Below are 26378 nucleotides of genomic sequence, written 5' to 3' on the forward strand. Positions count from 1 at the left end.
TGGTCCAGTTTAATTTCTTTGTTGAGACTTCATAGCAATTGATGCAACAATGAGGGCAGTGCAGAGTCAACCATATTGCTGACAGTCTGGAGTCACTCGTTAGCCAGAGCTGGTGAGGGTGGCAAATTTCCTTTCCTGAAGGATATTAGTGAGTCAGATAGATGGAAATCACAAAATTAAGACTTGAAGAACACCAACAACATTTGTGTCTTCTCAAGTGCTTCAAAAATGGAGCTGTTAGAATTATAAAGTTGTGGATGTGATGCAGAGTCGGTGTTTGACCAAGAGACTCTTTTATAAGCCTCCTGTCACTGCAGCATTGTCAGCTGACAAGGGTTTCACTAATGAAAAGCACTGCCCACCACAGAATTTCATGTGTCTACAGTGCATTTTACTATCTCTTAATTTTACTTGTAATTGCGTGGAAAATGGGGAAAAAGCAAAAGTGCGAAAGTATGTGCATACTTGGTTCTGCAACTGGAAAATAGCTTGCTGTTAACAAAACCTCCACTAGTCGGATTGAGGAATTTAATTTACAGCACCATCTTGCAGCATAACAGTACCAAAATTTACTGTAAATTCTCACAATCAACACTTACAGCATACATAATATAGAATTACCATATCCAATGCTTACAAAGTCTAAAGAGTCTTGTTTAGTTCAAATATAAATGTTCATGTCACGTAAGTAGAGCTCAGCTCTGTGAAAAGGCTATCTGGGGAATAAGATTGGAACATTGAGCTTCTGTAACAGATACTTATTCATTGGATAGAATCAGAGAGGGTAAGAGAAAAGATGCAGTTTCATTAGTTTACATCTCTCTTCTGGCTAATTGTTAGTCAAACAGAAAGGCAACAAAGGGAATGAAGCAATAGTGACAAAATTCCTAACATTCACCTTGAATGTATTTCACATGGCCTTTAAGTAAGCAACATAAAAATGGTCAGTTACAACTTCTAATTAAGGCCTACTTATGGAACTACATTCTCCATCAATTTATCAAATATGACACGTTCTTCATTTATTTGTATTAGCTGCTTGAATTGCTCCATAGTCTTATTATGAAATTAGCCAGAGTTGCAATTAGCTTCTGAATTTTTATAAATTCAGCAGTGGGAATTAAGCACATCATGTTTTAATTTTAAAAAGAAATTTGTTAAAGAAATAACATCAGAGCATACAAATGTACCACAGGCATGATTTTTGCAACATTTTAATCACTTTTGTTTACATAACCATTAAATGAGGTGTATTTTCACAGGTTATTGCACAGTATATGTTTTTGATATTGAACACATTACTCATGGAAAATAGTACCTTGATCTGCAAAACATCTGCTATTCCATCACATATCATTATAGACCTATTTGATTTTCCACTGAGAAAATTGTTTGCACCTGCCCCTGCTTTCTGAAGTATATTCATAACGTAACATTAGCACTTAATATTTTTTCCAGTAAACAATATTTCAAAATGTTGAATGGTTTGAACATTTCTTGTCAGAAGAAATATTTTCCATCATTTATCACGAGTGAGTTCTGCCCATTTTTTTGGGAATAGTATTATTGTGATAAAAAGGTTCCAGCAAAGCAAGCTGTAGCTTTAATTTTAGATACCTTAATAGTCTTTAAACATCCATGTGGTTTAAGCAAAGCTTATTTTGGCAATTCTTCCCCAATCCCATCTTCACAATTGGCTACTTTTAATTAGTGTCAATAGGCCTTAACATTAGTCCATTTTCAGGGCAAGGGGGAAGTGAAGAGGAAAGAGTAGCAGCAGGTGGCTGGAAATAGATCCATTTGTTATAACTGCTTTACGCACAGAGTACAGCATTTATTTGAGTAAGATATCGAAAAATTGCCTGAACTAGAATCCTCAATTAGTGGACTGTCGCAAGGTGTAAAGGCTGCCCTCTATAATTCCACTGTATGATATTAACAGCATTTTTCAGTTTGCGTCAATATAGTTTGGAAATACCACCACTGGTCATTATTTTGAAATTTTAATATACATTATTCTGTATCCTTTGGTATTTCTATCCCATTATTACACTTCAAAGCTTGAGCATTAGAGCTGGACATTTCCGATTGTCTGTCCGCTTCACTAACATCCAACGATTCTACCACTTCCTTGTTACCATCTTCTGTGGGATCAGATTTGGGATTTGTATTTTCTTTTACTTGAACTGCTTCTAATTCTGCAGAAGTTCCAAAACCAGAACTTTCTGGTTGCACACCATCACCATCATAGATAATATCTTCAGGGTTTGGAGCCATGGGACAGAACTCTTCCCCAGGACAGATTTGATGAAAGATATCTTCTGCCTAGTGAAAAGAAAGAGGAAATAAGCCCTGTGAACATTGATCCGAACACTTACTGAAAATAATTACTGGTCTGAAAGGACGATAACCTTTTAAATATTGCTACAATTATAATGAAAACAAACCATCAATATTAAGCGTTCATCATTTAACTTTAACAATGGACTAAAAATTGTTTCAATAAAGGAAACTGACCGAAATAACTGCACATGGAATGCACAAAACTGGCTGCACTGAAATGACCATTTTGGATCAAGTGGCACCAGTGAGGTATCAAGAAATTTTCATCTCTTATTTTACTCACACTTACATAATACAATCACACATTGAGAGATGAAAGGGCACTGGTGGAGTGTTGATGTCTGAAAGCACTTCATTCCCTTCCTGTCTCTTTCAATCTAAAAAGCAACACTTCCTAAAGAGCAGCTTGCAAATACCACCTTTCACCAAGAAATCAAGGTTATTGTCCCGAGGAAGCAGGCGACAGTAATGGGAGCGAGTTCCAAGGGTCAGCGGCAGCAGCTGAAGCAGGTTCCAAGGGCCTGCGGGAGCAAACTCCGAGAGCCCTTGAATTCTGAGGGTGGCACCGAGATTCACGGTTGAGGACGGAGGCCCACTTCCCTGACAGAGATAATACTACCTGAAGACTTTTAGATCTGGATGCTTTTCTTGGCTCTGTTTTTTATATTTCTGCATTTGTGCTTCTTTAAAAATTTTGTTTTTGTTTTAACCTAAGATGGTAGTTTTTAAAAAAAATTTGGGTTTTTGTACCCAAGAGGGCGCTGGAGAACAGTGACTTTGTACACTTTACACTGTAGTTGAGTACACATGACAATAAAACCCAACTCGAATTCCAGAACAACAGCTAAAACAGTTGTTACTCAGGTTTCACTCTTGCAACTCAATGACTGCAAAAATTTCAAACTGCGATAACCTTGACCTTCCTATCTGTACAAACACACTTTTTTTAAAAAAAATTATTACCTGCATTTGCAGGTGTTTGAGGTCATGTTTTCTTATTTTTTTTCAAGTTTAATAGGAAACTTGACTCCATTCTTTTGCTCAAGATAGCTTTGGAATTGGACCTCCATTCTTATTTGGTTCACTAAGTTTTAACTGAAGTGCAATAGCTGCACTAAACAAAACAAAAATGTCCCTACTGACCAAGGGAGTGGGTTAAAAATAAGACTCAATTACCCCTCCTCACCTGGTTGTAACAATGCAGACACTCTCAAATGAATAAACACAGCGCCTAGTGTGGTTGAAAGAGTTTATGTTAATATAACATCTTTCAAAACCTCAAAGTTCTAATGTGTTTTGCAGCTAAATATATCCTTTCAAAGATGTGAAGTTAGAAAATGTGGCATAATGTTTTGCATACAATATTTTGCAAACAGCAAGATTTATCAGTCAGTGATTTTGGTCAAGAAACAAAATGTTTCCCAGAACAGAAGAACTATAAAGGGTCAAGTAAGTGCCACATGATATTTCAGGTTCACCTGCAGAGGCTACATCTTCGACAGTGCAGCACTCCCTTATGAGTGCACAAAAGTGTCCATCCAGATTACTTGATCAAATCTCTGGATGCTGTTTGAATCTATTACCAAACCAAATTGACACCAGTGATTTGAAGCTGAATGACTGGAACAGTTTCCAAATGTGCTGGTCATCTAACTTATGAGAAATGCTCTATTTATCCTCAGTACAGCTAGGAGGAAAGATCCAAAGTTCACACCGCTGATTGCTTTGTGCTGACATGCGCTGAAAAATATTGGCTTCATAATAAAAACAGCCTGCTGACAATCACTGGCCTGGGTCACATAAATAACTTTCACTTGAGCAAACTATTAAAGGGAAGTCAGCACTCATGATAGCATTCCAGACTGGTGGCGAGGACGATAAAAGGTCGAGGGAAGAGAGATACAGATTAAATATAATCAGACAGAGAAATATTCTAAATTTTACATAGCTTAAAAGAAGCTTTCATAATAGTAATATGGTAACCCTAAGCTCTTTTTGTCGAGCCCACACATTTATTGAAAATAAATAATTCACAACTCGCAGTGTTTGGCATCTGAGAAGATCTCTCAAAAAAAGTGTCCTTATGGACCAAACAATGAATTATTTGAGGATATGTGCCATGTTTACGCAGAAGCACTAAAAGGGGAGTCCAAGTACGCAGTTGAAGATGATGAAAACAACTTCGATCTTGCATAGAATCTTAATGCGGATAAACAATCCACAGAAGCATAAGGGAAAAAAAAAAAAATGGACAGCAAGCCAAAGAAGGCAACAATAGCAGGGTGTCTAAAACTTTAGCTAAGGAAGTATGTTTTGAAGAAGTGCAATAGCTAGTAACAGGTATTCAAAGGTTATAAGTCAGGCCCATACCTCTGAGGAGTCTGTCCTTCGTGTTTTCTTCCTTCTTCCAAGTAGACCTCAAATGAAAACATCACGCTTGACTGTGCATTGTAGAGAGATAGTACTTGACTCATACATCACAATGTGTAGAGCTCTGAAATAACAATTCTTCCAATTTAAGATGCAGCAGGCACAGATGTAAAGCAAATTTATTGGGGGAAGTTCAAGAGTTAAAGCACTGGCACAGATGTTTATACTGATTAAAACAGAGGAGCAAGGCAAGCTTGACTTATAGGACTGAAAAGAAAATGCAGGTGGGGGTGCAGAGTATAGGGTGGAGGACACTCTAATGATAGGTAGAGATGAAACTGCAGAGGGATCTAAACTAGACTGATAGTTACGCATTTTAGATGATGCAGGACTGTTAGTCAAATGTCAGTCAGTAAGGACCATGGAATATAGGTGCAGGATAGAAAAATGGGCTGCAAAAAATTTGAGGACTTGAGCTTGAGAGGTTGAAGTTTCTGAACTACCCGAGACCACGCTGACCAAAAAACTTTATACCGAGAGTGCAAAAGGCATAAGTGAAGCTTTCAATGGCATGTGGGCAAATTGGGGCAAGGAGGGCAATGTCACAAAGATGAAAGCAGGTTATCCTTGTGACAGATTAGATATAATAATTGAAAATTCAAATACAGAAAACAAGATCAAGATCTCGGATCTGCCAATGGTCACATTCTGCATAAAGTTAAGACCACGAATAGTGCAGAGTTAATGAGAGTATGTGCCTAGTGGTTAAAGACACAGTTGCCTGCGTCACATTGCTTAACTTATGAAGGACTCTCAAGACAGTCAGGTGGAATAGCAGTGAATCAACGGAGAACGTGAAGAAGTAGAGTTAGGCAGCATCAGGATACAAGTAGAAAGTAATCTCGTATCTACAGACAAAATCACAAGGAAGAAGATGGACAACAATAGCCACTGGTAGAAATGTTCTGATTACAATTGTGTAATTAAGAGTGGAATGCAGCAAGGGCAATCTCACCATCCAGACAACAGAGAAGAGATACAAGAATTAGGTGGTGTCATTCCACTCTGTCCCATGTCTGGATACCTCAGTGCCAGCAGTAAGCAGCAGCAGGGACAACTGAAAAAAAAATCCCTTTCAGGCCACCATTAAACTGGCTACATAGTAATCAACAATCAATTGTACAGCATATTAAATTGAAAGAATTGTTATTTCAGAGCTCTACGCATTATGCTGCACGAGTCAAGTACTATCTTGTGACAATGCACAGTCAAGCATGATGTTTTCATTTGAGGTCATTCAGCTTATTTGGATGAAGGAAGAAAAAGAATGAAGAACAGATTCCTCAGAGGTATGGGCCTGACTTAAAACCTCTGAATACTTGTTTACTTTCAAACAAGCAGATAGGCTCTACAAAGCAATCATTTCTGCTTTTGCAGACCCAAATTATTCTATGGGACTACGGATTCTGGGGTGGGGAAAGGAGTGGAAATTATTTCCTGATTGAGCAGCCATTTGTAGTCTTGAGGCCAAACACTTAGACTATGGGTTGCTGCACATTGGAATAGGATGACAAAGGTGCAAAGCAACCATAAGTAGCAGATTTGCCTCCAGACGCAGCACACACAGCTACAAGATTCTTGCCTAATTCTTTCAATGAGCTCCACAATTGAACACTTCAAATGTAGAGCTACTAGTTTCTTCTATTTATTGCGCATCATTGTACACATTTTTACCTTTATTTTTCAACAATTTGCTTTCTGCAGATTACAGATTGCCAACTATGTTTCAAGCGAACAAGATTTGTAATTCTATAACATACTTTACTATGAATGGATGTTTCAAAGCACTTTACAGCCAATGAAGTACTTCTGAAGTGTAGTTACTGTTGTAACAGGAAATGTAGTAGCCAATATGCAGACGGCAAACACTGATAAACAGCAATGTAAAAATGAGCAGATCTCTTTTTTTGTGATGTTGATTGAAAGATAAATAATAGCTTGGTCACGAGAAATACCTTCCCTGATGATCTTTGGAATATATGCTATTGTCACATTCCCCTGAACAAGCAGATTGGGCTTAGATATAGTGTCACCTGAAAAAGAGAGCTGACAGCAAATGTTGCCTTAATGTATCAACCAGAGTTTCAACCTTGATTTTTATTTCTCTGGAAATGCAGTTGAATTTTAAAAAATCCAAGTTCATTCATTCATGGGATGTGAACATTTATTGTCCATTCCAAATTATCCAGAGGGAAGTTCAGAGTCAACCACATTGTTGCAGGCTTGGAGTCACATGCAGGCCAGGTCAGGCAAGGCAAGGATGGCAGAATTCCTTCCCTAAAGGACGTGAGTAAATCAGATGGGTTTTTATCCAAATTGATAATGATTTCATGGACGTCTTTAAGCTAGTTTTTTTATTCTAGATTTTTATTGAAACTCAAATTTCACCATCTGCCACGGTGAGATTTGAACCCATGTCTGCAGAACATTAGTCTGGCTTTCTGGATGACTAATCCAGCGACATTAACACTACATCGCCATCTCCTCCATGAGCTACTAACTAAACGGTTGATACACAATAACATTTTATTTACTGTTTCATTGTACGCGTTTTGTAGTTTATTTCCACCCGTGGCGCAATAAACCTCTGTCTACTGATTGTTCAGCTGCACAGTAGTCACACCAATCCCTGGATATTTTCACAGCAATGCAACATTGTACCTCGAATCCAAACTGCTTGCATTTTTATTTGTTTTAATGGTCCTCTTCGAAACTTTGTGCACTAATAAAGTGTCAATTTTTCCTCAAGAAACTGATTTTCTCGACACGCTGCCTTTTAAACACACATTATAGCTCCTTTGCTTTACACGAAACAAATCCCCACTAGCTCCCCAAGATCCATTTCTAAATTTCTCACTTGCTTTTGTGCAATCACGCTATTCTGCACTCCCCTCCGAACTGCTACCACACTCTTCAAGTAAACTGTAATTTTAAAATAAAAGACTTTTAAGAGAGACACACTGGCTGCTTTACAAAGATATGCTGCCTTTTTTAAACTGCCAGTCAATCCAAACACTCATTCTCCCTTAGGCTCTTTAACATCCAAACAAGTCTTCAAGTATCACAGTAAATTGGATGGAAGATTTAATTGTGGTAAATAAGAGGAATCAATTTTAGGTATTTGATGACAGTTATCCATTCTAAATGGAAAACATGGTACAAGTTATTAGATTTCAATACTAGAACATGGAAAAGAAAGTTCTCAGAAGAGTTGAAACAATTCGCCTTGCAGACGAATTGCTATTATTGTTTTCTTAACTGTGATAACATATCAGAAAGGTAACAGCAAGGCTCTGAAAGCCTTTAGCACATCCTAAAAGCAAGAAACAAAATTATGTAAGCAGTTTATTTTAGATATTTTTGAGTTGACTGTACCTGCTTAACAGACTGCTCAAATCCAAGCGCAGCATCGGGTCCACAACAGACAAAGACATTACTGGGAACGCCTTCATATGTGCTTCTGTCAACTGTTGATGTATCTCTCACATTGAAATATAAAGCCCAAAGCACCTGAGGTTTTTCTTCCACTTCATGCTCACTACAACCTGAAAGAAAAGTATGTAACCATGTTTGTAGTCAAGCACAGCACCACACACAGATGTAATGTATGTTACAAGGGCCTAACATCACCTGTTCGCAATCTAAACCAGAACATTTGTTAAGATTATCTCAAAAGAGAACACAAAATCCACAAGACAGTCAAGTACTGCAATATGTGCAGAGGGGAGCTACATAATAATTAATGCTCCTTTGCCAAAAGTTGGAATGGAAGGAGAAACATCTGGATGAAACTGTGCAACAATCAATGTTTTCATAACATTCCTAAACATTTACAGAAAATACAAATTTACAATGGATCTAGAAAATTAAAAAATATCCAAAATTACAAAATAAATGGGAAATTGAGATTTTAAAATACAATATCCACCAGAAGATAATGATAATTACCGGTGAACATAATTATTATAATCTCATTCTTCTGTATTCCAATGAGGTCCAATCTACTAAACCGCTCCTGGTAAGACAGTTCCTCCACACCAGGTATCAGCCTTAGATGAACTTTCTTTGGACTGCTGCCAAGCCAGTACATCTTTCCTTAGCTAAGGGGCCCAAAACTGTTTGCGGTATTTTAGCTGTAGTCTAACTAATGACTCGTATAGTTTTAGCAGAACCTTCTTACTTTTATATTCTTTTCCCTTCAAAATAAAGGCTAACAATCCACACGCCTTCCCTCTTATCCGTGGAATTAGGGCACAAGCTTTTTGTGATTCATGGATGAGGACTCCCAAATCCCTCTGTTTTGTAGCTTTCTTTATTTAAGTAATATTCCGCACCTCTATTCTGCCTGCCAAAATGCATAACCTCATTTCCTGACTTTTTTTTTCCCCATTTGCCAAGTTTTTGCCCAATTGCAACTGGACCAGGAAATGGCAAACGAAAAAAACAAGGTCTGGGGTCAGCCTCATGAGTGTGCAGATTTGGGGGCAGTAATAATGACAGAAGAGCGTATAGCAGCTAAGTGATCAAAGATGACGACAAGCTCAATTTCATGGCCATGAATGTGGGCATGTGTGTGTATATGCGGAGACAGAGTCCAAGGAGCAGACTGGTTACTCAAATTAGGCACGCTTAACAGAAAGGCTTATGAAGAGTAGAATGGTAAAGTTGGGGGTGTTACTGGTAATGCTTATTCAAGCCAAGGCTGAGGAAGGTTTGAGAAAGACAAGAGGTGTGAAATTGAGATTGAGATTGAGATTGAGATTAATAGTGACATGGACATGAAAGTGGAAAAAAAAAAGCTATGAAGTGCTTGAAAAGTGGTCTTGGAGGTGAAATTAAACATCAGTAGGGATGCTAAACATGTTGGACTGAATTGATCACATTCATTTTTTTCATAAATGTATAAATGGATAAATGGGTACAAGTGACTGTCACCTTGCTATCATGCATTTTATCATCTTGCTGAGGTAAAATTTCATTTCGACACCCTACCACCACCCAAGGAAAATTGCTCTTCCCATTCTCACTGGGAAGCAAAGCTCTCTGTTGAGACCTTGAGTGATCTGCCAGTGAATTATTATTGTAGCATGTATAGAGACACAACACTGAAAACATCAGTTAGCACATTGGTGTTTTTCAAAACAAGTTTCACATCAATTAGGAGAAAAACATGGAAATGAACTGTCATCTGTGAATAATAAATTAAATGGCAAAAACATCAAAATCAAATTGGGGTAACTGTATAAAATTAAAAGATGAAAGCTTGGAAACAGATAGGGAACAGGAGAAGACATTAATAAAATATCGAATATTAAAATCAGCACAAAATGGTCATAACACAACTGTACATAAGTTTTAATGCTATCACCACGCTATTGTTGATCCACTGGGAATACTGCTTCATTTTTATATTCTACACACTAAAATCTCTGAACTTACTGAAGCATGAGTGTACAATTCAAGGGCACTCATATTTAATAACTGTTGTGTCAACATCAAAACTTTATTTAGTGTGCAAGGGCCTATAGTGCTTTTCTTCTCTTTCATAGCTTTCTAAGCAGCAGCTAAAATATTTTATATTTTTATTCCTATGCCTGTAATTCGGATGTACAAAGCTTTCTTCTGTATTGTTTTATTAGTGAAGAAACTAAGTCTTCTCTTTCAAGTGCCTTTGTCTTTTTGACCTGCTATGGCCTAGTGCTCACCTGATCTGGTGATTCGTCCTCAAGGGCTCTAATAGAATTTGCTCTGACATTTTAATTAAAATACTGCCACTGCCACACACACTGCAATCACAAGCAGATGATAAAAAGGGCAATGTACCAGCTGAAAATTCGCGCATGCCATATTTTGGAGCAGAACTGCACCTGATGTTCCTTGTTATTATCTCTGGTATGTGAACAAAAGAATTTCAATTATACTTTAAGTAAATGATAGGTAAAGCTTTCCTTCTTTGTAAATGGGCTGTAAGTTTAACATGCACATCAATCTGAGTAATGTGGCAGCATCAGATAATTGAGTATTTTTTGCATAGAGTTTAAACTGGATCCATGTTCATTGATTAAATTTTTTGTAGTACAAGTAAATAAAAAACATCCAAAACTAAAAACTTTGGATTTTTTTTGTGTTTTCTCAATGGGAATGGGGAACAATCTCAAATACCCCAGTGATTCCTGGCTGAGTCTGCACATTTCTCAAAATAATCATTCGACAGCAAACTGAAATCATGAAGCCCGATAATTGCTTCTGGATCTAGAATAAGTTCAGATTTCCAACAAGTCAAATGTACCATTCCAAATCAGAGAATCATGGTACAATGTCATAGAAGGTGGTCATTCAGCTCTGTGGAAGGCTACCCAATTGATCCATTCCCCTATATTAAATTAACAAGCACACAGATTACATCTTTTGCAAGCTCTTAATGCTTAACACTAAAGCAATATTTGGAATGTGAAATACTGAGCGGTTTAGAGTTTGTCCTTCAGCATTGAAAATTCTGGCCAAGAATTTAGCTTGGAAAAACTGACAAAAGAAAATCACTTAACTGCTTTGTCTGGGTGACAAAAATCATCATTTCTGGCAATCTCAATGCAGCTAGAATTAATGAGTCAGCAGCAAAAGTCTGGAATTCAGCAGTTTCAGCTTAAATGAAGCCATTGTCAAGGTTATGAGAATTAAAAGTTAGAGAATCACCATATTTTGTAAAATGCATTGCTGAAACACCCAACGCTACTGATAGTGACTGATTCCAAATAATAGACTACACAACATACAATTTATCACTATGTAAAATCATCAAGTGTGAAGGGAAAAAACAATAAGGACGGCTTAGAAAATAACACAGCAAACCTCTTAAGGGGAGTCATTTTCACTTTGTTTGTTAACTTGCGAAGCAGCAACAGTTAGTGTTCACTCTCATTTAGTTTCCACTGTGCAGTTAACTTATTATTTGAATGCTATGGTTTTCCACAAATAAAAAGGAGTACAATGTACTATCTTTCAGTTTATGAAACAGCAGCAAAACCCAAAGCAAAACGTGCAAGGCTTAGTTTGCACTTATTATCTATAATATATACACGAGCAGAATTGCAAAATTAAAAAGTGGAGGTACCCTAGAACGATTCAAGAGACAGAACTATAGCAGTAATGTTGTCAATACAACAACTAGCCACTTTGGTCATATGCTATCAAGGCAAGCAAACATTAACAAACTGTCAGTCTCAGTTCACAGCTAAAATAAAATTGATCCTGAAGGAAATAAACAGGAATTGCTAAAATGGGTGGGGTCTCAAATACAGTGACAGTCCCCACCAATTAACTTAACCATCTTCAACATTTCATTGTAATCATGCTTCTGTTCGCATTTGAAAAATAATTCTTTTCAAAACACGTTCTGCGCTTTCATGCATGGCTCTGAATTTTACTGCTGATTATTTATATTGTCTGCAGAAATATGGTTAACTTATTTTTGGTTAGTTTGTTGATATTCAGTAGGAAGGCAAACCACAGTCAGATGACAAAGTTTTTCTGCCCTTCTCCAGCACATTGAATTCCAAGGTGACTATACATAAGCAAGTTTTCAATTTTCTACAGGTACCTTTGCTTTGCATCTCAGAGATACCATCATCATTCGAATACACAACAGGCCGAATTAAAGCAATAGTTACTCAGTAAACTAATTATATTGGAATAGCACTTACATAAGGATGACTGAAAGGTAAGATGGGGGGGTGCAAAGTGACTGAACAGCGCAGCAATAGCACGTCATTCTTTTGCAAATGTGTTCTCATTAAAATGTGACTAGAACAACAATTATGACCCCAGGTGTTGTACATAACATCTAGCTTTGGAGTGTGAAGTGATTACTTCATTATGTGCATGAGTTATTGATGTGTTAGCATGTGATTATCGTAATGTCATGTCAGAAGCAAGCAACAGTTCACAGAGATAATCAGGTTCCTTAATAGCGTTATCAGGTTTAGTTTTCATATCGATTTCAAGACCCTTCGTTTAATTTTCTAAAACTTGTTCAGAAGCTCAGTGTATCACATTAACAGATAACCACATTTTATTACTGTGCATGCAATCATGTATTATAATAACGTAATATTGCTCAATAATATTTGCTTCTGATAAAAGGCCTCTGGAGACTAAATCGTAATGACTGTAGACCAATATTTCAACAGTAAAACAGAAGTTGTGTCATCAATTCATAAAATAAGTCAAACAAAATAATGAAGATACATACCGCCTGGGATGAAATGGAGCTAGGTAAATTGAAAAAAATGTCACAAGAGCAAAATAATGTAGATTCTGGAAATCTGCACTGAAAAATTTACAAGAAAAGTCACATAAATGAAATATTAATATTTGTTGAGAGAGAAGAAATGATCCAATTTGTTGAACATCTCCAAGGTCTGGTTTTTAAGAAGTAAAACTCCTCCAGCTTTTTTCCATGGTCCGTTTGAGTTGGATGATGTCTACTGAAGTCTCAATAAAGGGAAAACCATTTAAACTATTATTTCATATTAACAACCGCTAGCCATAACTCTGTTTACGCTCACGATCCCAGTTATAATCATTAAAAGCATTCCTGTTCATCACCTGCTACAGCTATGACAGCCAATCCAGAGAAAATCTGCGCAAATTCCCATTGCTGGGCTTAAGGGGATTAAAAAAAAAGTACCTACCAGCGAGGCAACGAAAGTAAACATGACCCTATCCAACCACCAAGATTCAAACAGGAGAAATTCAACAGATATTGCAAAATAGGCTTCACATTATAGATGTGGCACGGGTGGGGAGAGAATAAATGATAAAAGGAGAAGAAGACGTGTGATGAGTAGAGTAGCAATGAACCAGGTGGTGAGGGAAGCAATAGGCATTTTACTCTAATATCTTTGTCAGTGCAACATGATGTCAGTAAGAAGAAAGGAGTTTGCAAATTGGACAATTTCAAAAGAAAACAAAATTGAATGTGGCAGAACGCAAACATCTACCCTGTCATGGTGAGAAGTGATTAAGTCTTCAATTCTTACCAGCTTCATTTTCATTGTACTGGGCATACAGTGTAGATACAACAGGTTCCAAGTCTTCTTTAGCAGTTTTGTTTGATGGGCAAGTTAGGTGAACCAGATCTATTTGAAACAGAACATAAAGTAATATAGTACTGATGTGAAACAAAATTGCACAGCTGAACAAGCAATTCAAATGCTCCCAAAACAAAAAACTTTGTATTGTAAAAATCAGGGAATATTTTGTAGTGCAGCCTTTTCTCATCTAACAATAAGCTGATGCAATAAACTTAGAATTTCACTTATTTTACATTAGAGGATAAAAGCCACTCTTCTTTTGTAATATAGCCCATTTGTACAGGTTTAAACATTTTGCACTTGGAAATAAGATGACTTATTGAGCTTCACGTTTATCACCACACAGTACTCTACTTGACATGGGTGTCGACTAACTACAGGGAAGCTTGTGCAAACTTAGCCATTTAAGATGATCTTGGTACAGGCGACCTTATTTGAGTTTGAGAGATTTATGAATAGGATTTCTAGGGATGCAATCTCAAACACCAATATTTATTGATGAAAATGAACATTGTAAATTTAGGAACATATATGGTTGACATTGCAATCAAAAACAAGTTATGTTTTGAGGGTAGGTATATGATCATCCTGATGTTTTGAGCACAGACTACAATTTATGTCCACGTGCTTGTTTTTCAAACAACTAAATCACAGGTGGATATGCAACTGGATTCTTTGGCACTTTGCATTATTTAGAGTAATGATGCATGCTGCTTTGTACATTTGAATTGTCAAGAGGTGTCAAAAAGATTATATAATATTTATTACAACGAGATGCTGCTTTCCTAAAAATAACAAGGTGCTAAGCAAAGAAATGAACTTTTAGCACTCCAAAACTATACAGACTACATGCCAAGAAGCTTGGCATATTGTTCAAGTACATAGGACAGGCTGTTACAATTTAAAAAAAATGCATATCTTTTGCTGATAACACAGTGTGGAGGTGGAGGAACACAGCAGGCCAGGCAGCATCAAAGGAGCAGGAAAGTTGACGTTTCGGGTTGGGACCCTTCTTTTGCTGCCCCCACTAAGGACTGACTAAAGATCCAGAACGTCTAAGACTTAATTGTTGGGGAGCCAAGTAGGCTACATTCATTACACTTTTTCCAAAAAAAAACAAAACAAATCACCAAAACCAGGTGGGATCATTGGTTTGGAAAGAAAATTTGAGAGGGCTCATGCCCCAGTTGCAAACCAGGTATCTCCTATAGGCAAGTAATTGTGCATAAATGTTGGATGAGTTTATGATTAAATTATAGGAGCATTATATCTTTGTTTGGCCTCCGTCAAAAAGATGTGACACACAGAGAAATGCTCAATTAAGTTAGGTACAGAAGATTTTCTGTCACCAGTGGAATCATATTCAAATGATACTCATTCCCTTCTTGACAGGAAGAAAGGATGGGAAGCAAAAAGATTAATGGAAAAGAAACTAAGATGACAACCGTTATGGTACAAATTGTCAGGTTGAACAAAATTGAAGGCTGTTACGATCCCAAATACTAACAGCATGAGAGAGACTATATTTGCTACTTACTAGCAGGCTCAAATAGATGTTGTCATCTGACTGTGTAGCAAAGCACAAACCTAAATCACTCAGGCCAACTTCAAAGCATGCTGACAAGACATAGGACCGTAGTTTATTCAGTTAAAAGCTGAGCCAACAATTCACTTTCCCTATTTAATTTGCTCTTGCAAATGACTCATTGCTGTGCAACTTCATCTATTCAGAGCATAAGGAATCCTAAACTAGAGATTTTCTTAGAACTGCAATAATTTTCATTAGTGACTACCATCAGGAATTGTGGTTTGTATGGTCAGATATCAATCTGTAGAACTGTCTACAAGGAATCTTGTTCAACTCTTTATACAGCATCGAACATATATAAAGTGTAGTTTTTTTGCCCCACCATAATTATTCTCCTATTATTCTATATAACGATTCACAGGTATTTGTTTGCAGACCCACTCCTTCAAACATTTTTGGAGATGGTACTTTTCCCAAGAAGAGTCTAAATAATAAGGTACTGTATAAAAGACATTTGTTTTATTGAAAATAATCGAGTATGATTTAATAGTTCAGAAAGAAGAATTATATGAGCAACAACAGGGTTCATCCTTCATATTCCATTCACTTAACAAACACCTGCACATTAAATACTCCCTGAAGCGAAACAAACGATGGCCATAGTACAAAACATCCCCATCAACACTGACAGCATAAGGCCGAAGGATTCTTTCATGGGGATGGGTGATGAGAATCTAATTTTCTTTATTGCAAAATACCCAGTACCACATTACAAACTTTACACAATTGAACAATAAATCAAAAATAACCACTATATTTTATGGTACTTCATACTGTCTTTACATTCTGCCCTCTGCTGTAGTCTGCCACATCAGTTTCTATTATCCACATGTTTTAGTCACTCAGGTATGACTGAATTAGTAACAGCAGCTGAAGCCATTTGTCATGTAATGCTCTCCTAGCAGGAAGAGCAATGATTTCAGTTCATGATTCCATCATTTGAGTCACATTTTCAGGGCAAGTGAAAGACTTCAGTTCCAGTCAGCTGGCAACTCTGATTACAGGTATGTCATTTTCACAACACATGATCGGGGGCTTGAAGAATAAATGAGTTAATCTTCAACAGTTATTGACCATGGTAAATCACTCAGTTAAAAATCAATTTAAAAATGAAAATAATGTAGAAACAGGATTAGATATTGATTTCAAAGCAAAATTGTTGTTAGTTCAGGTATTAAGTGCAAAATATCTCAACTTACAGGTGCCCTGTGGACAGGTATTTGAAGAGGGAGAGAGCTCAATGACTCGGATAGAAGGTTGGTCCTTTTCCATTGCAGGCACAGTCAAAATAGATATCTGTAAAGTCAATGCATAAATTTGGGGATTATTGAGCGAGTAGAAACAATATCACCAAGTCTAAATAATCAACCTTATGCCTCAAATTAAACTTTCACATTTTGGCTGTTTGTGGAATCTTACTGTATACAATTGAGCTGCTTGCTTAAAACTCACTGCAGTAATGCAAACAGCACTTTAGGATAGTGTGATTTAATATGATACCTCAGCACAAGTTGTCTTTTCTGACAAAAATTAGTCCATTATCCTGAGATCAGCAATATCGTTACCAAAGAGGAAAAGAAATCAAATCTTTGATTTGGATGCTGAAATAAAACCACCAACCTGACCTTGACCTTGTATTTCTCCAAACAACTGGATATCTAGTTAACTACAGTGGCTGTCATATTTCAGACCAAGGGAAGATTCATCATGAATATTTTTAATCCCATAGCTCACATTTTTCATCTCCACAAGAAAAAGTCAGTGGGTTACAAGTTTGGATATTTGATTTTTCTTGCCTCCATAGAAAAGTTGGTAGAATTGTCAATATGTGAAAGTTTATTTCATATAAAGAAAAAAAAACGAATGGGTGAGCCAACTTGCAGAGAGGTTAGGATTTTAGGAGCTTAGCTACGAATATAAATTCGCTTGCGTTACAAATGGAAAAGCTTAAGTGACTTCTACATCATGTTTTAAAATATGGACAAGTCTGCTTCTAGTCAGAATGGTGTCAGCTCCCAGAGCACTAGCAATCTGCTGCTTATCTTGGAATGTGGCCATATGCAACAGCGCTGTAGCCAGGTCCTGACCTGGCTCAATGATATCATAGGACTCCGAAGTGAATTACTGAGGCACTCACCTGCTTCCGGTAAGTGTATTTGCCAAAGTGAGCTTCTGTGTTAAATTAGGACTGAAGGGGTTTTGGTGCGGTAATGACAACTTCTACTGTTTAAACACCCATCACAGTCTCACTTAGCTCATTGCATCAAAATCTAAGTATTTGATTCTTTTCAAAAAGGGACACTGGATGCACAAAAGGGGCACAGGCAGAGACAACTAGATTTGATAGTTACAGCTCTGGATTATGTTATCATATGGTCTAAATATTAGATAATAGGTACACACATGAACACACATTCTTGGACCTAAAGAAGTGAACACCATGGCAGTACCTAATGGAACATCTAACAAACTGTCAACTTTTGAGCTTCAATTCAACATTACTAACACTGCTATGACAGCCATTCATTTGCTAAATACCAGATAGAAACATTACAATCTCATGTAGGAAAGGAAGGAGGTCAGAAATCATATGACACCAGGTTAAGAGTCAAAAGGTTTAATTTGAAAACACAAGCTTTCAGAGCTTCACTCCTTCTTCAACTTATTGAGAGGTAATATCCGACACAGAATTTATAAGTAAAAGATTGAAGGATCACACCACTGACGAGGATGCATTAAACAAACCTAAGATGCTGTTAAATCTTTAATCAGTTAGAAGATTTTAATTGATTAATATGTATATCACACTCCGCTGAAGGAGCGAAGCTCCTAAATCTTGTGTTTTCAAATAAACCTCTTGGGCTATAACCTGGTGTCGGGTGATTTCTGACCTTGTCCACCCAGTCCAACGCTGGCACTTCTACATCAGGGAAAACACTTTTCCTCACCATTCTGTATCCCAGTACAATGATATCCAGCTGGATGTTATGCTTGTGTAAAAGATTTAGTTTTGATTATATTGTGCAATTAATATTGTACTGCACGATTTCCTCACCGGATTTTGCAATCAAGGCTGCAAAACACAGAGGAGGAAGGCTATTTAATGCAACTGGATTCACTTATTCAGAAAGATCATGCAGCCAAACTAACCAAAAATTAAAATTAAAACAACAAGAAATAGAAATTGCTGAAGAAACTCAGTAGATATGGCAGCACCTGTGGAGAGAGAAACTGAGTTAACGTTTCAAGCCCAATGACTCTTCTTTGGAACAGTATTACCAACTGTCAACTTGATAAAAATCTGCCTAGCTTTCTGACTAACTTCATGTAACGTTCTATTCAAAAGCCCAGTTATCAATGTTATACGTACATTTTATATAAACTTAAGAAATGAAAGAGAAGGTATCAGTAAGAATTATCACCTGCTCAGAAGTGGATTTCAGGATAGAAGAATTTGTTATAAGAACGGCTCTTGAAATATACCTTACAAGGAGAGAAATAATAATTAAATAGCAATGTGGAATATGGAACTATGGAGTAATATAAGTGACGACAACAGATCTCCAGAATTTAACAATGTTCAAAGTATTACCGTAATCCAGGATATCAATACTTAGACTTTTTAAGCAACGCCACTTGAGAATTAAAAACCTAGTTAACAAGCATAGGAATTTTTCAAGGATCTAATGAGTATTTAGTTTTTTCAGCAGACATGCAAATGCTGAACATTCAATAATTTTTTTGACCATACAATACAGAATTCTTTACAGCAAATAAAAATAACAGACTGTCAACAATTGCACGGAAAAAACACAAATCACAGAGAAGGATACAATAGCTCTGAAAGTGTGTATCATGCTCAAGGGGTTTGCACAACATTCAACTACAAAAGAGTAAAGTTTATGGACATGAGATCCTGAGTCTTTCCAACAATAATTTTCCACATGCTTCCAGGCCAAAATGCATTTTGATGCACATTTTTCTCTAGTATCTATTAGTGCATTACAATTTTCCAAGGTTGGATTTTACTATTGTATCTTTCAACACTATCATTATACCTTGTAAACCTGGTCATCTATTTTCACAACTTAGATAGGTACAAGATAGTGCAGTGCTGGGGAAAGAAAGGAGTGGTGTGTAAAGTTAATGAAAATGTATTCTGTTGCTGAAGGTTTTTCTCTTTCTTTCATCAGGACAAATGCAAGACAATGCCAAATTTCAAATAACCACAATAATTTGTACCACAAAAGGCTGCTGATTGGTTGGAAAGTCAGCTCTGATTAGCAAGACAATGCCATGAGAGAAGTAACATGCAACCATAAGCATTATAACTAAAATTTATTTCAACACACCATCATAGGTTTCTAATTACAGTTTAAATTAGACATTTAATAACCTTATAACATGGCTGTCTGAAATTATTTGATGCAACAGTTCTCAATGTAGATAAGTTTTACCTGTATTGTACATTTTTAGTATGTTCCTCAGTTAAGTAGCTGTTATTCACAATAAAATATCGACAGCTTATGCGATGGCCATTACTGTCAATGACCGCTTTACACCTATGATGTATGATGAGAAAAAGGTTAAAATTAGTTCATAATACATACACAAAAAAATGTAGCAAGCAAATTTCCTGCGAAAGTAAATGAAAATCAAACAAACAATGTAAAAACATACATTAAATAGTTAACTTACAATTTTAGTGAAAAACTGTACTGAAATTGTTGATAGTCTAACTAAAATTGTGTAGATGTTACTGATATGGCAGTGGTTGAAAACACTGATGAACTTGTGCTCTAAAATTCCAAACAACTAAGAACTACCTTGAGGTATAATGTGCATCTTACAAAAGAATTAGTCCATAGTAGGAGACAAAATTAATTCAAGAGCTGGGATAAGAAGTGCACATAATTAAATGGTGTCCAGATCTCTGAAGTTCACAAACGCACACTAGTTTTTTTTAAAAAACGATAAATTCAGAGTCATTTCAAAAGATTTTCCAAAACCCATTTTGTGTAGTGGGAGCGTAAGAGCCACAGCACAACCCATCAAGATCAAGGTTTCCAACTTGGAGAGAAGTCTAAACTGTCAATGTAGCTCAGAAGAAATTATCTTCACAATTTTCAGCTCTTACAAAATCCCAGCATTAAGTCTCACCATGGGTGTGACTTTCTCCTCTTTGGAGGTGGTGGTAGTGGTGGGGAGGACAAATAATTGATCAGATTGATCGGAGGGAGATACTTTACCTTTCCTGCTACCTTTGCAATTAACTCCTATAAAATGCACGGAGGACCTTCTCGACCTTCATCAAAGGAGGCCCTTAAATGGTCAATTAACAGCCACTATGAACTACACTCAATTATATGTACTCCTGGGAGGTGAGAAAAGTGGCTACTTTACCAACAGGAAAACTCTGCACTCTGCCTGCCCGGTTTGTGGAGCCTTCATGTGCCCCAATCTGGGGGCAATTGGAGATAGGATGGGATCAGGGATGGCTGCTGAAAACCTAGCGTGAAGTTTGTTGAACACTTCAGACCCTAATTTGCAGTTGATCTGACAAGATACCCTGCTGGTAAGATTTAGGGGTTAATCGCCCCATGTTTTTTTTTCTTTCAATCATGGGATGTGGGCATCAATAGCTAGACCAGCATTCATCAAATCTCACATGGGATTTTATGAAAACTAACAGTAGTCACCATTGAGCCAGCTCTCTTAATCCAGATTTTATTGAGTTCAAATTTCACCATCTACCCAGAATATTGGCCTGTGCTTCTGGATTCTAGTCCAGTGGCATAACCACTATACCACCACCTGGTGCACACAGAGAATATTCTATCTAAGCATGACCTCTTGATATTAAAATGATGGAAGCAGAAAATGGATATAGCACAGGAGGAGGTCTGTTAACCTATCATGACCACGATGGCTCTCTGGAAAAGCAAATTCAACTAGTTGCACTCCCTTACCGTTTTCCTGTAACGTTGCAAAATGTCACTTCATATAATTATCCAACTCCCAAACGAATACAATGATTAAATCTGCCGCTTAACAATACAGTCTAACAATGTTATTTCCCCACATCATTTCTGGTTCATTTGACATTCACATTGAATTGATGTCCTTGGGTTCTTGACTCAGTGGAAACACTAGCTTGCTGACTACTTCATCTAGACTTACGCTGAATACAAATTAAATCTCATAACCTGCTCTTCTCTAAAGAGAATGGCCCCAGCTTCTCCAATTCATCCACATAACAGAAGCTCCTTATCCCTAGAACCATTCTTATAAAATCCCTCTCCAATGCCTTCATATTTATTGAGTGCCAAATAATGCTACAAACTCATCATGGGGCAAGAAAATCCTGCTGTTCACAAAAAAGAAGATACTATTGTAACACCAGAAGAAATTGTCATCAAACAAATATGGAGCATTTTAGCTCTATGAGCTTTATAAATAGCTTGTTGAAAACACCTGAAATTACCTATATATTATTTCAGAATAGCAACATTCCCTATAAATAGGAATTAGTCTCCACAGATATTTTAAGAATTTTCAATACACACGATTTGCAAGGTAGACATGAAAATCTGTCTACAAGGAGAAGTCGCAAGGACCTCATTATGCAATTTTGATGACAGCTGATTCTTTTGCGTTTACATCTTGTTCCAGCACTGTGGATAACATGGTAAAGGATTCAAATGACACAAAACTATGGTATATTCAAATAATCACAAAGCCAAGAATACAGCGATTTGATCAATTTTAGAAGTCATTTAAGCTATTAATTTCGAGAACATAGTTTTTAAAAAAACGAATAAATCTGCAGAACAATTTGTGTGGTAAAATTGAAAGAAGAATGGAACCAAATCCAATTTTATGTAGTGGGTCAGATAAAGTATCAAGTTCTTGACAAGATAGTTGTAATCGTGCACATCCAGGTTTTTTTAAAGAAAACACAAATTCTCATTGCCCATTTTTCAATTCTCACTAATTCTTGCCTGGAATTTGCACGTTTTGCCAGTAAGTGCTTCATTCATTTTGCAAGCCTCTCCGGATTTGTTTCTACTTCAATATCATATGGAAATATGTCTACCATGATCAATTTCTCTTTCTTACAGCTGCACAACAGAGAGTTGTATGCAACTTAAATTTGGAAATTAAGTTTTAAGAAGGCACCAGGTTTCCACCATTACTTAATGTATCAAAATGCTTCGTTGAGATTTTTTTGCTAAATGGTTAAAATAAGCTCCCAACCTCATGGTTCACATTTCCTCAGATGTTCCATCTTAAAATAAAAGATATCTTCAAAAACTTTAGGTAAAGTCTCAATTATAAATCTAATGTGCAGAGCAAAATTATAGTTATAACTGACCAGAAAAAAAATTGTTAATACTCCATTAACAGCTTGTGGAAAACACTTGAAATTGTGTGTATGACTTTATTTGAGAAGAGTCAACAATCTTGATGAATAGGAAATAATCTCCATTGATATCTTAAGAATTTTCAATGCACATGATTTGAAAGCTAGACAGGAGCAGAAACGTCAAGGACTTCATAATGCAACTTTGCTGAAAAAGTGAGCTGATTCTTTCAAGTCATTTTGTTATCCAGTGTAGGATTCACGAAATGGTCAGTTGAAGCTAATTTCTCCAGATTCTAGAAGTGCAAATATTCTTCGCACAGCTAGTTATGTTCCCAAATGAAATCTAATGGTCAATTCTGCAAGTAAGTCAAGCCCCCACAAAAATCTTATAAAATATGTGCATGAATGTCACATGCACAAGAAAATCAGATACGCATACACATTGAAAAGCAATTTCGGCTTGAAACAGATTTACAAAGTTGTAGATCATCAACTTCAACTCCATTTACCACATGTTCATTTAACTAAGTTTGGCAGCTGGAACCTCATGTGTCAAGTTCTGAAGTTGCCCTTCCAGACAGAAAAGTAATAAAAGTGCAATGTTTTTCAGATAATAAGCTTGTCCCAAAACTGTAAACAATGATATAATGAGGTATCAGGAACACAACATAAGAAAAGCAAACAAAAAAGGTCATTCAGTTCTATGCAGAAAGTTCCAATCACACAGATTAGCTTCAGGACCAAATGTGGGTCTTGCTCGTCATTCATATTTTGAATAATTGGGAAATAGTTACAGTTAAGTCCCTACACATGGTGATTTGTGCGTTTTACATTTGGTCAGATGGCTCAAGAGACATTATTTAAATTAAATTTGCAATTTTGGTTTAAAATCATGCCCTCTAGCTTTGCAGTAAAAACTTTGCCATATTAATGTAACTGACAACCTTCACAGCTTTACACCTCACATTATTTCCCTTATTTTTACTCGAGATAAAAATATTGATTGTTCCTGTCTTAGACAAGAAATGTTAGAAATTACTGATTTGGTCTAGCATCATTTTGTAGATAAAAGAGTCAGGACCTGATGCACATAGCAAGACATTTGATCTAAAAAAACAAAAAAAAAAAAAAAAAAAAAAAAAAAAAATCACACTCCATGGCTACAAAAGTCTTAGGCACTATGAATCATGCAGAATTTTGCTTGAAAAAGATTGCACAGAAGGTGTAGCTCAGAATTGAAGAGACTAAACATCATCTATGGAAAGAATGGCCTTTAAGACAAGAACACCACTTTCTCATCAAAAACCGAAAGAACTGCGGATGCTATCAATCAGGAACAAAACGTTAACTGATTTTTTTCTTCACAGATGCTGCCAGACCTGCTGAGCTTTTCCAGCAACTTCTGTTTTTGTTCACCATTTTCTCATTTCCTGCTTTTTACATTTCTTGACCCCATCCAGCTCCCTCCCAACTCAAGATGTTTGAAGGACTTACTGCTACAAAGGATCCAACAAGCCTCTGCAAACTCAAATCAGTTACAGTATGTTTAAAGGAAACAGAGGAATTAAATTACAGAAAAATGAGGAGAGGTGCAAGAACTATACAATAGTGATAATGGAATACTTTAACCATGCCAATATTGAAAGTAATAATCAAATAAAAGCGGAGAAGGGGAAGGAATCCCTTAAGTGTTCATGAGAATATTCTGGGCATTGCTGAAGCTTGTCTGACAGACCGAAGAGGATCAAAGGGAGAAAAGGCTTGGGGGGACTACCTTAACAGTGGTAATATAGTATTATGGAATCACACAGTCATACAGCATGGAAACAGATCCTATGGTTCAACTCGTCTGTGTCTACCAGACATCCCAAATCGGACCTACTCCCATTTGCCAGCATTTGGCCCATATCCCTCTAAACCCTTCCTATTCATATAGGAGATGCTTTTTAAAAGGTTATAGTTGCACCCACGCCCATACTTTCTCTGGCAGCCCGTTTCATACATTCACCACCCTCTGAAATGATACCCCTCAGGTCCCTTTTAAATCTTTCCCCTCCCACCTTAAACCTATGCCCTCTAGTTTTGGACTCCCCCCAACCTAGGAAAAAGACCTCGTCTCCTCACCCTATCCATGACACTCATGATTTTATAAATCTCTATAAAGGTCACCCCTCAGCCTCTGACACTCCAGGGGTTAAAAAAAAGAGGCCCAGCCTATTCAGCCTCTCCCAATAGCTCAAACTCTCCTTGTAAACCTTTTCTGCACCCTTGTTTAACAACATCCTTCCTATACCAGGGCACCCAAAATTTTATGCAGTATTCTAAAAGTATCCTCATCAATGTCCTGTACAGCTGCAACATGACTATCCAATTCCTATACTCAATGTCTGACCAATGAAGGCAAGTGTGCCAAATAGCTTCTTCACCCAGTCTACCTGCAACTCCACTTTCAACTAATTATGCACCTGTGCCCCCAGGTCTCTTTGTTCGGCAACTCTCCCCAGGGCCGAGTATTGAAAAATTTAAGTCAATTCTCTAAGTGGACAAGGACCAATAGAAAATAAAAATGGTTACATCAAAGAAAGTTACTTGAAATATACCCACCACAGGCAAACTGGAATCAAAGACCAACAGGCATAAACAAAATATTGCAGCGTGTGGTCGTAAAATGAAGATGGCTCACGTACATTCCTTCAAATAGAAAAGGGAGGGCAACCAAAGTGAAGGTACTCTCCATGACAAAAGGAGAAAATGACAGATGTCAGTTTGATAACACAAGAAAGAATTGGACTATACATAAAAAGGAGAGGGAGAAATGAAAAAGTAGTAAAGGACAAAGATGCAATGAATATATTAATGAACGTAAACTAATATAAAGGGAATCCAAAGATTTGCTAACAGTAAAAGGGCTGCTTGGAGGACAGTGAGACCAGTTAGTGTCCAAAATGGAGATCAATTAGTGGAGCCAGAAAAAGTTACGATATTAAATTGTGTATTCTGCAAGCCACTGATCAAGGAAGAGGACTTAAGGAATTAAAAACAGCAAAACACTGGAAAAAATTCAGGTTAGTGTACGTCCACATGGAGAGTTTAAGTTTCGGGATTTGTGACCTTTCATCAGAACCAGGAAGGGCTATAGGTACACTATATTTTTGAACAAGGGTGACTGGGACAAGGAAAAGGAAGGCTTGTGTTAGGATGGAAGATAAGAGACTGAATGACAGAAACGTTAGTCTTAAAAAGGTCCAAAGCAAATGGGGATGGAGCAAGGAAAAGAAAAGTTCAACACTATTATAAAAGTAATAAAAATTTTATGAAAATAGTGAGATGTGTAAAAGTCACCACAATTTGGTGCCATTTTATTTACAGAAGGTATGAAAAGAAATAATTAGAACAAAGTTAAGACAAAGTTTGGCTTTTGTTTCCTCCATGGCAATCTGGGTTTATGGACTGGCTATGGAACACTGTTGCCAAAGCCGCCCGAGGGCACCAAAGTAAGGATTTGTTGAACGGATCCACCACACTGCCACCATCAAGCCACGGCATTGTCAAAGCGAGG

The 26378-nt window shown here is 36.9% G+C and overlaps 1 protein-coding gene across 1 annotated transcript in view; it reads right to left on the reverse strand.

Moving 5' to 3' along the window:
- Positions 1–1198: 1198 nt before the first annotated feature.
- chm (CHM Rab escort protein) overlaps positions 1199–26378 on the reverse strand; it is an 86611-nt gene continuing 61431 nt past the window's right edge. Inside the window, exons 10-15 of the mRNA XM_048605157.1 lie at positions 19911–20015; positions 18876–18936; positions 16653–16749; positions 13812–13910; positions 8149–8318; positions 1199–2325 (exon numbers count right to left, since the gene is read on the reverse strand). Coding sequence (XP_048461114.1) covers positions 2014–2325; positions 8149–8318; positions 13812–13910; positions 16653–16749; positions 18876–18936; positions 19911–20015 — 844 coding nt within the window. The 3' untranslated portion in view covers positions 1199–2013. The remainder of the gene's footprint in view (positions 2326–8148; positions 8319–13811; positions 13911–16652; positions 16750–18875; positions 18937–19910; positions 20016–26378) is intronic.

Source organism: Rhincodon typus, chromosome 14 (assembly GCF_021869965.1).
Source record: "Rhincodon typus isolate 14 chromosome 14, sRhiTyp1.1, whole genome shotgun sequence".
Lineage (NCBI taxonomy): Eukaryota > Metazoa > Chordata > Chondrichthyes > Orectolobiformes > Rhincodontidae > Rhincodon > Rhincodon typus.